We start from the raw sequence: 14,443 nt of genomic DNA, 5'->3' as shown, positions 1-14,443 counted from the left end.
ACGTGTGTTGTTGTTGTGGTTGGAGACCACAGTTGTCATAGCGACCGTTGCTTTTACGACATTTCAACTAGTTTTACGGCTGTTGTACATTCAAAGTTGTAAAACTTTAATTGTATCATATTTATTTTAATAATGTGATTACAAAACAAATAAAAAAACAAGAAACTGTAAACTAAAAGCCGACACAGTTAAACAAAGAAAAAACAAACAAAAAATTAATTAATTAATTAAATGGCACAAAATATTAGCAGTGCTCAACCCACATTTGGTAAGTATGGGTGAAATCATTGTAAAATAAAATGATTTAATAATAGATAGTTTGAAAAATGGTTATAATAAAATATTGCCTTATATTTGCTGAATAAAAATAATGACATACTGAGACAAAGACATTTGTAAAGATATTATTTATTTACGTTATCAGAATTAAACTCCCATTATATTCATGATCAAGGCAAATCAAAACATACTTTTCAATTTAGGCCCCAGAGTTTGTAGGCTAAGTATTTGTTAAATAAATAAGTATTTGTTATAGAAGGTTTTAAATCAAAACCTTTTATATATTGTGAACTATCTGTATAAGTAATCTTCTCCCTTGCAACGATTAAATGAATAATTCAAGAAAAATCTGCGTATGATTAAAGAATAGTGCCTTTGGTGTTTGTTAAACTAGTCACTCATTATAAAATCTGACATGGTCACAGTCCTTTCCACATATAAGTGTGTATTCAATCACAAAAAGCCACTGTTTACAGAGGTCAGATCTGTGATCTTACAGCACGTGAAAGTATGCGCGTCATTCTATTTGACGCACAAATCTATAATGACGGGGATTGGCTAAACGGAGGATTATTAAAACCCCGTAAAAAGCCACGCGCAACACAATCCTTTAAACACAGAACAACAACACATTGTATTTTATTTCTTATAAATACTGTGTAGTGTAATATTAACGTATGTCATCTAACTCTATTCTATGACTGACGAATAATCAGCCAATGACATCAAGTACCGCGAGAGCGATTCCAAAACACACTTTTCGAAAAGCTCTCGCGATATTCTAGTGTCAAACGACGATCAGTCTGCGCATCGCTGCATGAATGCCAACGTCCAATAGGGAGACGCATTGACGTCACAGGGTCTCGTGAACAGCAGGACCAAACGAGCAACATCCCTGAGCTCAAGCCGCCAAATAACGGTAAGAAATATTATTATTAAATACAATGACGCATGTAAATGTTTCTGTCATGATATACAGACAGATGCGAACTTTAAGATCATTTAAAACCATTCACATTTATACACTACGCGTGTTTTATCTAGAACAATAATATCAATACGTGATAAAGGCGTAAACAGGTGATGACAGAGTGATGCTCGAGAGCCAAACACACCGACGCCTCATTTTTACTCACGACATATTAGGTGTTTCTGAAACGAGTTATCTGTTTTATGAAGGTATAGGTCGACGTTGGGGACTGAATCGTGAATTTTCAACATATATTTTGATGTATGAAACGAATCACTGCAATAGTCAATGTAACATGAATGGCCTGTATCACTTGCAGTGTTTGTTGTGAAAAATGAAAGACGTACAAAATGCACAAATATTAAAGCGTCTCTGTCTTTAGGAAATATTTGTTATGTAGACTATCAAATATATGGACTGAAACTATTGAATCTTGCATAAAATGAACTCTGTACTGTATGTATTGGCTGTGTGTACGCTTTTATATGGATATAATGTGTGTCTTTTTAATTGTGACTCATTTAGCAAGCTGACTTTATCGGTGATACTGTGCTTTAGTAAAGAACATCTCTCATTGCATCTCCCTCCCTCCATCTCCTGCAGCATTGATTAAAGATAAGATGGCCACCTCCTCCTCATCCAATTTGGAAGAAGACGAAAGTCTCAAAGGCTGCGAGGTTTTTGTGCAGAAACACAACATACAGCAGATCCTGAAAGAGTGCATCGTCAACTTGTGCATCGCCAAGCCGGAGCGGCCCTTGAAGTTCCTGCGGGAACATTTCGAAAAGCTGGAGAAGGTGATTTGCTGTCATTATATGTTTTTGTTGTCCATTCTAGTCGTATGGGTTACAGATTTAGTTTGTAAAGGATGATGGTTTGGGATCGTGGCTACTGGCACAAAGGATGTGGATGTATTCCCAAGGAACTGGTGAAGTAGGATCTGGAGAGTTATTGAGATCATTGCCGTCCCCTTTGACTTGGCACTTAACCTTAGTTTTTGCACCAGTGGGATTGTTGCTGTAATGAATGTACTGTACATTGCTTTAGGAAACTGTATCTGCTGAGAGCTGAATATGCTGTGATATTGGTAATGAATGGCTTTTAGTTTCAGTCATCTCTCCATTAACATTAACTATCATGAGCTTTTATTAACTTCTGACACATTTCATTCCACAAAGAATGAAATCCGTGTTCACACTATCAGTCCAAATCTGATTTTTCAGATTTTTCTACATATCCGATATAACTTACCAGTGTGAACGACAAAAACACATTAAATCTGATTTTTACAAATCCACGTCAAGCTACATTCATGTTTGGTTTGAAATCCTGAATTTTGGTCAATATTGCCCAGTCCTACATACAAGTATTGTGTTTTAAAAAAAAATGTTTTATATGTTTTCCTTATTCCACGTTTGTGGTCATTTATACTTTATATTTTATTTTTTAAAGAGCATCAATATTGTTCAAGCTCTCATATCTGGTCCTAAAAAGATCTCATAGACCTACATTAAATGAGGGACCTGGGCAATACTTTATCTAAGGACTAGAATATGATTAAGGCTTTATGTAGAAAATTCCTACTGCTAGTTCTTGTACCTTTTAAGTTTTTTTGGGAGAATTCCAAACTGCACCTTTGCACTGCGGGAAGGGGGCGCTGCTCGAGGGGTGCTTCCAGATTAAAGTTAGCAACTGAACTTATTCATGAATTTATCAATTTATGCATCATACCGACCTACTTATAACCCTCAGGTGTTCTTGTACTCTGAATAACTTATCGTTTCATACATTCATTTAGATTTGTTTTGATAATGTACACATGTGTATGCTTTACACTACAAACTGCGAAGTAGGGCTTAAATTCTTAATTGTGGGATGGTGATAGCAAGTAACCACCTAGTCTGAGCCTCAGACGTCATACCCACGGACTGTTGGCTGAACGTCTGATGAATACAGAACACTTATCCGGAAACACTTCAGCAAGTCGTCCTCTGATTGGTTGAATTAAACAGGATTTCCGCGAGACGTGTGTCTGTTATTGTGGCGAAATCTCTACGCCCCTAAACATGACGCGGCACAAAGCATGTGATTGGTTGCTTTACATGTCAGTCACATGGCCTCTTGGACAGTCCCTGGCCATTCAAAATATATACCTGCCCAGAACAAATGCATAGCAACACCTTCATCATTAAAGGCGCTGTAGCATGTAAAACTGAAGCATGGATGAATACTAAGATTTCTTCACATGGTAATGACATCACTATCAAACACGATTGTTTCCTTCTTATGTAAAACCTTGTGCATGCAAAAGAAAGCTGGAAAACAGGCCAATTTCAACATAACACCAACTGTGACGTTACAGTCGAGATGTAGCCCCAACTTAAATTACACATTAAATTAAGTAAAATGTTGTTATTATGCTAAAAAACAAAGTTGTGACTGCTGAGTTAGCACTTTACACTAGTTAATGCCATCGTTTAGGCTGAAGTTCTACTATTGACGTTGCAGTTACGTTTTGCAGGTCCATACTGGGAAACACACACATTTTCCACTCAGAAACGCCCTTTAAAGGGACAGTAAGGAGGGTTTTAAGAGTTTTAATAAACAAAATCAATGTCTTTATTCATAAATATGTCCTCGTTGGTGTCAAATGACCTCTGGCAGTGATCTGACTTTTCTTTGTAAGCTTAGAATTTCTCCTATTTACTTACATTGAACGGCTAAGTCCAAGAAGCTTTCTTGTCGTTCTGCCGTATTGATAAACTATAATAGCAGAGAGGGACTAAAAGCAACTAGCCTGCCAACGCGTTTCCACAACGCGTTTTCATTCAGAAGACGAGAACTAGCTGAAACGGACAAGGAGATCAGTGATTACATAACGGATACCGTAGTTGCAACACGCATTTGGAAAAGCGAGGCGCTAGAGAGCACTATTCGTTTGAATGCAAAATACAATTTCACCACTAGATGGGGGTAAATCCTACTTATTGTCCCTTAAACAATCACAAAACAATTGATTATTCTTCAAATTCCATATCTTCATCTGACACAGGCTCAAACATAAAGTCTGTTTACACACACATAGAGCTACTGAAGAAGCTGCTCTTTGAAACAGCCAATCAGAGCAGAGCTCAACATTATTATTCATGACCCTTTCAAATAAGGTAAAAATAGACCATTTCATTCTAAAGGTTGTCTCGATGCTATCTGATGTTTTTGTACAATTTCTGATTTCAACTACCAATCGTATGCACGCAGTGGCGGCCAGTATATTTTTTCGAGGGAGCTCGATGCGAAGTTTGTCGCAACATGTATGTAGCCCATCATGTGTGTGGTACGTAATTCCAAGATATATGTTCTGTACTTTGAGAGATCCTGTGTGCATCACGTGTCTTGTCAAAATAATTCCTGCTGCAGACGCGTCTAAAGGGTTTATGATAAAAGAGGCGCTCGCATTAATTCATAATTTCACGCGTAATCAGAGTTTAGTGTTGAGGGAGTGTCTTGCGTGTATTTTGTGACCGTGAGCGTCTCTTTTATCATAAACGGTTTTGACGCGTGTGCAGCAGGCACTTATTTTGACAAAACACATGATGCACATGGTTCACATGACAGTCCAAACACATATTTTGAATTTGCGCCTCTCGGATGAGCAGTCACGAGTCAGCACCGTTTGCACGTCTCAATGGTCATACATTTAACTGGAGGTGCTAATATCATGATCATGTGGTGTAGGAACAACAGGCGTTTTATACTCGCAGATGCTTTGGTTTCTAATGTTAGCATCAAACAGCCGATGGGATTGTGTATTCAAAAGACACGATCAAATGGGAAGATAAGCAACACAGGGCATCCTTGTCTCGTGATCAGAGAAGAAGTGTGTTTGTAGGATAGTTTGAGTCATGGTAGACATTTCATTGAGCCCCTTGGGTTGTTTACTGACCCAGATTTTTTAAAAGTCTATCACCTTCTGTTTAGACTGATGGAAATCTGTGTGTGCTAAAAAGCAATACACCACCCTGTGTTTGTCCTCTGAAAGTGTGTTAGAGATTGGATAGGATTAAAATGTTTTTTTTTTGTAGGGCACAATCAGCGTCTTTTTTTGAGTGACTAGACATGCAATTTAAGATGCACAATATTAAAGACAGACTCATGTATCATCTGGTAAGGGTTAGCTGGGCCTGCTTTGTTGATAAACAGTAGTATTTGCTCATGTAATAGCTAAAGTAAAATATGGCTTTGATAGTTTTTGTTTTAACATTTTTTAGTGAACTTTGTAACAATATTAAACAGCCATTTCACTGTAAATTATAATGTTTATCAAAATAATTTGCAAGAAGCAAGATAAGTCAACAGTGATTGCAAGGTATTTGGTTTCATTTATTTATGTAATTTCATTTATTTTTGGGCTATGGTCTATGAAGTTGTCACTGACAGCCCAAAGTTTGTCTTGTTTTAGCCTAGACATCTGGCCTGTGTTTGGACGCCTATTAGATGTCTTTTAAATATAAAATTGCTTGCAGGGTAGTCGTATTGGTTAGCAAACATACCGTAGTACAAAATTCATTATGAATCTGAATTTTGTATTCACAAGGGTTGTAAATATTAATCTGCGTATTCTCATTTTTTTATAGTTCTGCTTCTGTAGGTCTGAGCACATTTGCTGGTGTATTTATGGCTTCAACCTGTTCATAATTGTGTAGTCGTGTATGTAGAGTGCTGATCCTATAATGGGACTCAGTCAGACAGATGTTTAGATAAATCTAGTCTGTGTGTCTGCGGTGGGTCTCTATCTTCTCTGTTATAGTGTCAGGTTTCCTCCATGCATTAGTCAGGCGCATGATCATGTTTTCTCTCACAGGTGTGTTTGGACACTTAAAGTGTTGTTTCGCACACAGGCCTGTTGATGGCTGTCTATAGCTGTTGCGTGCGTGTGTGATCGACCCAGCTGTTCTGTTGCATCTGCCGTCACTTTGGTATTTGTGTCTTGGGATATTCCAGAGAAAGATGTTAATGCTTACTACTCAATCCAAATATTGTGTCTTTACTCTTTATCCTTAAAAGAGATGCTTTGATAATGGAATTAACAGGATGAGGTCAAATTTGTTTAGTGATGTTCTTTAAGAGTACTACAAAGGAAAAAATGTATCATTAGGGCAGTGTTTATTTATTTAAAGGGTTTTTGCCAGAAATAAGAAGATCCAGTTTTTTAACCCCTTATGTATTGTTGGGGATGTTTTTGTCTTAATTTGGCCACAACTTTCTCTGTGTTTTAGCAAATCCAATGCTTTTTGGTGACAAATCTTATATTGACACACATTTTGGGAAAATGCTTCAACATTTTTGAAAAACTTAACAATACACCGTGGGCTAATTTACTACCCTTTCGTGTTGTTTGGGACATCTACTAAATTAACCTACTGTAAAAATGTCAGACCACAGACTGCCCACACTGCAACTGTCAGATTTATATTGCACACTAAATAGGAAAGCACTTCCTTGGTCTGAAAAGCTCTAATCTGATTGGCTGACTACCCAACATCCAAGTGTAAAAGAGTGGGAGTTTATCAGTTTGTCTGGACACCGGACAAGTCATGGTTCTCAATAAAACAAGCCCTTCAGAAGATGAAACAATTACTGGATCTCGAAGTTAATGGCAGCACTTCTTTAAAAGATTTAAAGTTAAAGGGACACTCCCCTTTTTTTGAAAATATGCTAATTTTCCAGCTCCCATAGAGCTAAACATTTGATTTTTACCTTTTTGGAATCCATTCAGCCGATCTCCGGGTCTGGCGCAATAGTTTAGCATAATCCATTGAATCTGATTAGACCATTAGCATCGCGCTAAAAAATAACCAAGGATCAAGGACTTTGCTGTTGTAACATGGCTGCAGGATTCGCAATGATATTACGCAGCAGCCGAAAATAGTCCCCTCAGTAACTTTCAATGGCAGGGGACTATTTTCGGCTGCTGCGTAATATCATTGTGCCTCCTGCAGTCATGTTAAGGCAGCAAAGTCCTTGAATATTATGCCAGAATGAGAGTATACTTCATAGCCATATCTGCCTAGAAAATTGCAACTTTTAATTTGCTGTCGGTCTTAGTACACGATGTAACTACAGAAAAGTCAAGTTTTAAATGGGAAAAATGAAGAGTTTTGTTGCAAAACGAGATAACCGTTTTTTTAATTGTACAGAAATCTTGTTTTTTGGTTGTGCATTCCAATTAATATAAATTCAAATGCAGTTGGTTTGTTTTGATTTAAACCTTCATAAAACCAAAAAATACAGCTAAGTAGCACCATAAAACAAAATAATAACATGATAACATAATAATAAACATGTTTTGACAAAAATGTTAAAAAATGGATTTATCTCGTTTTGCAACGAAACTCTTCAAATATCCAAACTTTTTCGTAATTTTTTAGCGCAATGCCAATGGTCCAATCAGACCCAATGGACCGCGCCAAGCCAAGCCAAAAGTGGTAGACCCGGAGATCAGCTGAATGGACCCCAAAACGGCACAAATGTTAAACTCTAGGGGAGCTGGAAAATTTTTATATTTAAAAAAAAAAGTGTCCCTTTAAGGCACTTATAAGTTAACTAGATGTCAGCGGTAAAACCAGCTGTATATTCTGATTTACGTGTTGTGAAATCTACTGATCACTTAATAATCTTTCCATCCAGTTTGTTATTATGCTGTAACTTTTTTCATAAAAGAAAACAAACCGTGATTGGTTACATGTCACTCCGATGGCACCTTCCTGTCTAAGCAAACAGTTGTTGGAAAGAATTTGTATGAATATTAAATCAGGCATATCATTGACTTCCTCTCTCTCTCTACAGGAAGAATGCAAGCAGATCATGGCCCGTCAGAAGTCCAACTCGCAGTCGGACTCTCACGATGATGAAGTTTCTCCTCCTCCTCCAAATCCGGTGGTGAAGGCCCGACGCCGGAGAGGCGGGGTCAGTGCTGAGGTCTACACGGAGGAAGATGCCGTCAGCTACGTTAGAAAGGTTGCAAACACACACAAATATATCATATTCACAGTAAACATTGGCTTATTTACATTTTTTATATATGTAGTTTAATATTAATAGATTTGAATAAAACCACAATTGTGACCCTGGACAACAAAACCAGTTATAAGTTGCACAGGTATGTTTGCAGCAATTGCCATGTAGATATTTTATCATTAGTAATATGTGTTGCTAAGGGCTTCATTTGGACAACTTTAAAGGCGATTTTTTTTCAACATTTGGATTTTTTTGCACCCTCAGATTCCAGATTTTTCAGAATAGTTGTATCTCGGCCAAATTTTGTCCTATCCTAACAAACCAAACATCACTGGAAAGCTTATTTTTTATCTTTTTTTTATTGACTCTTATGTTTTGTGCTCCAGGGTCAGAATTAGTTTTGTTATTCCTGATTTGTGATGTTGGTTTATTCCTCTGAGTGTTGTTTGGTCACTTCATCTTAGGGGTCTAAATTCATCCCAGTTCACATACTATCTACTGTACATTGTAAGCTGTAGTATGCCAGATTAAAATTAGTGTGTCCCAATATCATAGTAATGGTTTAATCATAGTCATTCAAATTTATTTTGGTTTCTGGAAAGCAAATAATTTCATTGCAAAATATTTTGTCTTGTTTCTTAAATTGAGATGCATTTTCTTGAGCAAAATGACCTAAGATAAATAAGTCTAGTATTTATCAAAAAAAAAAAAAAAAAACCATAACATTTAAGTGAATTTGTGCTTAAACAAGCAAAAAAAAAAAAAAATCTGCCAGTAAGGCAGGAAAAAAATCTTGAACTTTTTTCTTAAACACTTAAATCAAGAAAAAATCATTGGCAGATTTTTTTTTGTGCTTGTTTTTAAGACACACTATGCAGTTATTTTACCTTAATATAACAGCTTCAAAGTTATTTCGGTGGTAAACAAAGTCATAGTAGGGCGAATCGTCCTCCTGTTGAAGCTCGGGGTGGACGCCGCTAGCAAAACCAGCAATGCAAGCTTGAGAGGAGCGACCCTGACAAATCTCGCGAGAATCACGACTTGCTTTACGGCAACGACGTCACACACGTTAGGCTTGTTCGACTCAATGATGGAAAAGTTAAGAGCGCGTTCGGAAGAGAGTAGGAAAAGGAAAAGAGAATATGATCGCGTTAGGAACCGGACAAGAGTCCCACTCGGTCAGGTTTTTACTCGTTGGCGTGAGCTAAAAGACAGCACTGGATGGGATGCTGATCTGGCGATCATGTTAATGGACTAGTAGGTAAATCTCTTATGTGTAAACTTGTTTGCGGTCTATGTTGTTGCACTTGCTTGTAGTTTGTCATGCAATTATTATGACAACAGTGGTCAAAATCTCAAATAATTATCAGGACAGAATAAGCCTAGAGGTTGTAAATAGTGTGTAAACTAGAGTTCTCAACGGGCCTGAAAATTACAACCCGACCCGACCCGGCCCGTGGCTTTTAAAGCCCGGACCCGATGTAACCCGACACATGAACGTGAATTATCTGTCCGAACCCGACCCGCGGCCCGACGCCGCCGACCCCCCCCTGCCATTTTTTCTCATACACGTAACGTTAGGCTATTATCATGACCAGCAGACGGAAATTCAAACCAAGCTTTAATGTTCACGCCTTATAACAATACAAACAACTGAAACAATAAACTTTAAATATAGGCTATATAAATAAAATATGCCTAAAAATGAATTCACCTGCGGCAAGTTTACTTTTCTCCATCTCTTCTTCTCCAGGCAACAGGCGTGCACGCACTGATAGCAATAAGCTCTGGGGCGGATCCCCAACGGATCTGCTCTGAAGCGGATCTGCAACGGATCCGCTCTGAAGCCGGCAGCTCCGGTCTGGATCCGTTGATGATCCACCCCGGAGCTTATTGCTATCCCCCGCCCCTCTCTGTGATGCATGTTGCAGCAGCCAGACCAGACTTTCTTTACGGTGAAAAGCAGTGATGATTAATAATTTTTTTTGCGGAGCGTAAAAGATTAAGCCCGAGGTCCGACCCGACCCGACTCAGTTGCTTATATTTTTGACCCGAACCCGGCCCGAATTCGCGGGTCCCGTCGGGTTTGTCGGGCTGGCCCGACCCGTTGAGAACTCTAGTGTAAACATGCACAATTTGCAAACTATTATGATAAATAGCAATAATCATGTATAGTGACATTATAACGACTAATGTTATTTAATGCAACGTACACAATTAACTTTGTCATGGCATTTTGTAATGTTTACATTACAATAAAAAAACACAAATGAAATTATACAGTAGACATAAACTAAAAACTGTTTACTTGTGATATAGCTGCAATCATGTAAAAACGTTATAAGCCAGCAAACGCGGTAGGCTACTTTATTATTATATGCCTACTCTACACTTGGAATAAACTTCTTATTATCCTATTACCATCATCTGTAGTTTAGTAGACTATGCAGCCTAATATTTGTATGAAATTGTAAAAACATTACCTGGTCATTATTTTCGGAGGTGGGGGTGGGAAATTATGACAGTTGCAAGTATTACCCAGCGACTCTAGGGGTCGCTGTTTGACAAAAACTGAAAAATGCATAGAGCGCCTTTAAGCACAAATTCATTTCAATTGTATATTTAAAAAAAAAAGTAGACATATTTTCTTAGGTCATTTTGCTTATCAAGAACAGAGGTCCCCAACCACCGGGTCGCGACCCAGTACCGGGTCGTGGACAAGTTGCCACCGGGTTGCAAGAATGTACCTCGCAAGTCATGTAAATATGTGAAGACGTTCAAGTGATATAGCAAATTAAAAGTAATTGCAGGCTTCTTCAAAACAACTTTAAAATGATCCAGCGATCGTGGTACCATGATCAAAATAAACTCTTTTACTGCAGTAATAATATTTTAACGGGTAAACTTTTAACGTTTAACATTTACCGTTAATTATTAAGACTAAAGTAAAAAAAAATCAATCCGCCAACATATGATTTTACACGTCTAAAGAATATACACTATAAATAAAGCAGTTATTAATTTTGATCTTAACTTCAGTTTAAAACGTTATACTGTATTCGAACAGCAACTCACTGACCCCACCTCACCCCCATGGTCCGCAATTTTTTTTAAGCTAAAACTGGGCAGCGGTGTAAAAAGGTTGGGGACCCCGATCCAGAAAATACTTGATTTAAGCATTTTTTGATATGTGTACTGAAAAAAAGACAAAAATACTAAGTAAGAAAGTCGTGTTTTGCAGTGTTGTCATCTACTGATTTATTTTTAGATAACACCTGGTGTACACTTTAATGTATTGTATTGTGCATTGCTGCAACATTTGCAGGTCATTCCTAAGGACTACAAGACTATGACAGCCCTGGCTAAAGCCATTTCTAAGAATGTGCTTTTCGCCCACCTGGATGACAATGAAAGAAGGTAAATGTAGTTTATTTGATGTAGTTGTTTTTGATACATTAAGTATAATTGCAAACGTATACAAACTTTTATGCTCCAGCATTTCCAAATGACTGGCACAATCCTGAGATACTACATGATGAAATAATATGACTTCAATTAATGCACATCTAAGTAGTTATTTGTAAAAGTGCTTCTGTCGTAATTTACGTGCGTACGTTTTAAATCTAACATTCGTAAACCTCAAGCAAAGGGTTTTTTATGTGCTTGTCGAGAGGGGCTTTCTGCGTAGCCACTGTATTCATTCTGTTTCTCTCATTACCATGGCAACCCATCACGAAATTAAAGAGGAGGCATTGTGAAGGACAGTAGTGGAAAGTGTGTTTTAATGTGGGTGTGGGGAAACGGTGCTACTTGGATTGTTTTGCTTTGACTTTGCGTCTGGGAGATGCCACAAACCCTAACAACACAGAGGGGGAAAACCTCTTTCAGGTTTCCTCCGTCTTTATGCGTGGAATACTGTTTCACAACTGAAGAAAATCCATTATCCGTTTAGATCCACCATGAAGAGGAACAAAATCTCAACTTTCTGCTTTTAAACCCTGTGTGAGAACATTCGAAACACCCAAAATACACAAAGTACCCGAAACATTGAGCGATTCCGTCCTGGAAATTCACCACACTTATTATCAGGCAACATGGTTTCTTGCCAGGCGTAGCAGATGTGTGTTTTTATGTGTTAGTGTTTACATCTTTTTTGTTTGATAATAATCATATAGTCATCATCATTTATCAAAATGACACGAATATTCACTGTACAAAGACCGATATCACGAGTAGCTCCTACATGATGTGATGGCAAAACTTCACTGAAAGCTCCAGAAAGCTCTTTCTATTTCTAATTCAGGGAACATTATTGTTGTTTCCATGGTTACAGTTCTTCGCCCCCGTCGACAGCCACGTACAGTGTTCAATTATCTGCTTATTTATCCGTAAATCAGAGCAACAGGGTTGACGTAGACAGACAGGGTTGATTTTTGCGGAATATGACACTGCGGTTTCTGGTAAACGATGAGGTAATGACATTATGTCAGAGTCATTTTATTGGTTTATAGAGTTATGTTGGCCCTACATCGCAAAACTGTTTTATGTTGGCGTATGATATGGCAAGACTGTTATCGTATTTTTAGGATGGAGGGGTAATTAAATCTAAACTTGAGGAATTAAATCAATGCACTGTTGGTTGCTAGGAAGTGTTTCTTTTTTTGCCTGCAGTATCTGTCTTTGTGGCATCTGCATTTGTAGGCTTTGTTACTGTAATTTTTTTAATAGTCTGAATGCTACTTAAGCCTGGAGTATAGTCTATTTTTAGGTGTATGCAAACGCATGCGCACAGTTGAATGCACAGCCTTGCAAAGTTTAGTTTATCACAAAATACATCTTGATTTTAGTTTGTCACATTGCAACACAATGTAATGCATCTCCTGGGCTACATACTACATTCTTCTGTAGGCGCATGCGCGACCTACGCATACAATGTATACGGGGTTTCAAAATCTGGTGGTGCGCATACAGTACCCACTCACTCTTCTGACTCTAATTTCGCTGTACTTTATATAGTGACATTTAGGGGTGGGCAATATAGCCTCAAACTTATATCATGATATTTTAAGAATTTTTGCGGTAATGATATTTATGATGGTATAAAAAATTATGGAAAAGGAAGGGCAATTTCCATCCAATGAGCTGTCATTGATGACAGACTATCTAATTCAAAGTGTAAATCTAATAGTGTCGAAAATAGTATTAAAGTGCAAAAGTAGTGACACAATTACACAGCATGAGTCAAATTTAAACAAAGTACAAACAAGAGATGAAATGGTATGAAAATTTTACATCACTATGACACTACCACAGATTTTCAGTAATCTTCACAGATCCCAGTAACTTAAGTCATTAGCTAACTATTTAAAATTTTGATTTTTGTTCGCATAAACGTCAAATAAATAACATTAACATTAATCATGGCACATTTGGGTTTGTGAGGTAAATGCTCATGTAGTTCAGATAAAAATCAAGTGAATAAATCAGATTTTCATATAAACACAGAAGAAATCAGCAAGACATGCTGCTCTTGCTCTCAGGTGTTGTTGCTGTGCGCGGTAGGGAACGTAAATGCACCATATGTCATGGATATCATGATATGACGTTTTTTTATCATGTAAAAAATTATACCGGTATTATTGTGAACGATATGATATGGCACACCCCTAGTGACATTAAAGGGGACATATCATGAAAATCGAAAAGACTTTTTTCCATGTTTAAGTGCTATAATTGGGTCCCTAGTGCTAACCTAAAAAATTTGAAAAAGATCAACCCAGTAACTTAGTTTTGGTAAACCATTCTTTGCAAGCATGTGAGAAAATAGCTCATTAAAATTAGGCTCCCCTTGTGATGTCAGAATGGGATAATACCGCCCCTTAATCTGCACTATCCAACCACGGCACTGCCATTTAGTGCAGAGGTCAGCTCATGTGAGCTAAAACTTCACATACGTACTCTGGGAACACTAAAGATTTAATTTTACATTTTAGAAAAGTCTTGTGAATGTTCCCTTTAAATGAATATGATTCTCTTGATAACGAAATATGCGTTACAAGCACTGTACACGGACCCTCGTGTACTTGCAAAAAATGGACCATACTTCGGCCTTTTCCCCCGATTTACAACCATAATCTTATTACAATTTAAGCTGTCCGATTGGATTTCATAGAGAAT

At 37.6% G+C, this 14,443-nt stretch overlaps 2 protein-coding genes across 3 annotated transcripts in view; one reads left to right on the top strand and one right to left on the bottom strand.

Annotated features, from left to right (window-relative positions):
• Positions 1-54, bottom strand: part of LOC141351137 (dynein axonemal assembly factor 5-like) — a 28,081-nt gene extending 28,027 nt beyond the window's left edge. The window contains 1 exon segment of the mRNA XM_073857616.1: positions 1-54. Within this exon segment, the coding sequence (XP_073713717.1) occupies positions 1-39 (39 nt within the window). The 5' untranslated portion in view covers positions 40-54.
• A 992-nt stretch (positions 55-1,046) lies between these two features.
• The window catches only part of LOC129436575 (cAMP-dependent protein kinase type I-beta regulatory subunit), an 85,277-nt gene continuing 71,880 nt past the window's right edge, over positions 1,047-14,443 (top strand). For both annotated transcript variants that reach the window (XM_055194786.2, XM_055194785.2), the window contains exons 1-4: positions 1,047-1,198; positions 1,853-2,046; positions 8,096-8,266; positions 11,592-11,683. In XM_055194786.2, the coding sequence (XP_055050761.2) occupies positions 1,870-2,046; positions 8,096-8,266; positions 11,592-11,683 (440 nt within the window). In that variant the 5' untranslated portion in view covers positions 1,047-1,198; positions 1,853-1,869. The remainder of the gene's footprint in view (positions 1,199-1,852; positions 2,047-8,095; positions 8,267-11,591; positions 11,684-14,443) is intronic.

The sequence above is a fragment of the Misgurnus anguillicaudatus genome, chromosome 19 (genome assembly GCF_027580225.2).
Source record: "Misgurnus anguillicaudatus chromosome 19, ASM2758022v2, whole genome shotgun sequence".
NCBI classification, from domain to species: Eukaryota; Metazoa; Chordata; class Actinopteri; order Cypriniformes; family Cobitidae; genus Misgurnus; species Misgurnus anguillicaudatus.
This window is presented reverse-complemented; position numbering and strand designations above follow the sequence as displayed.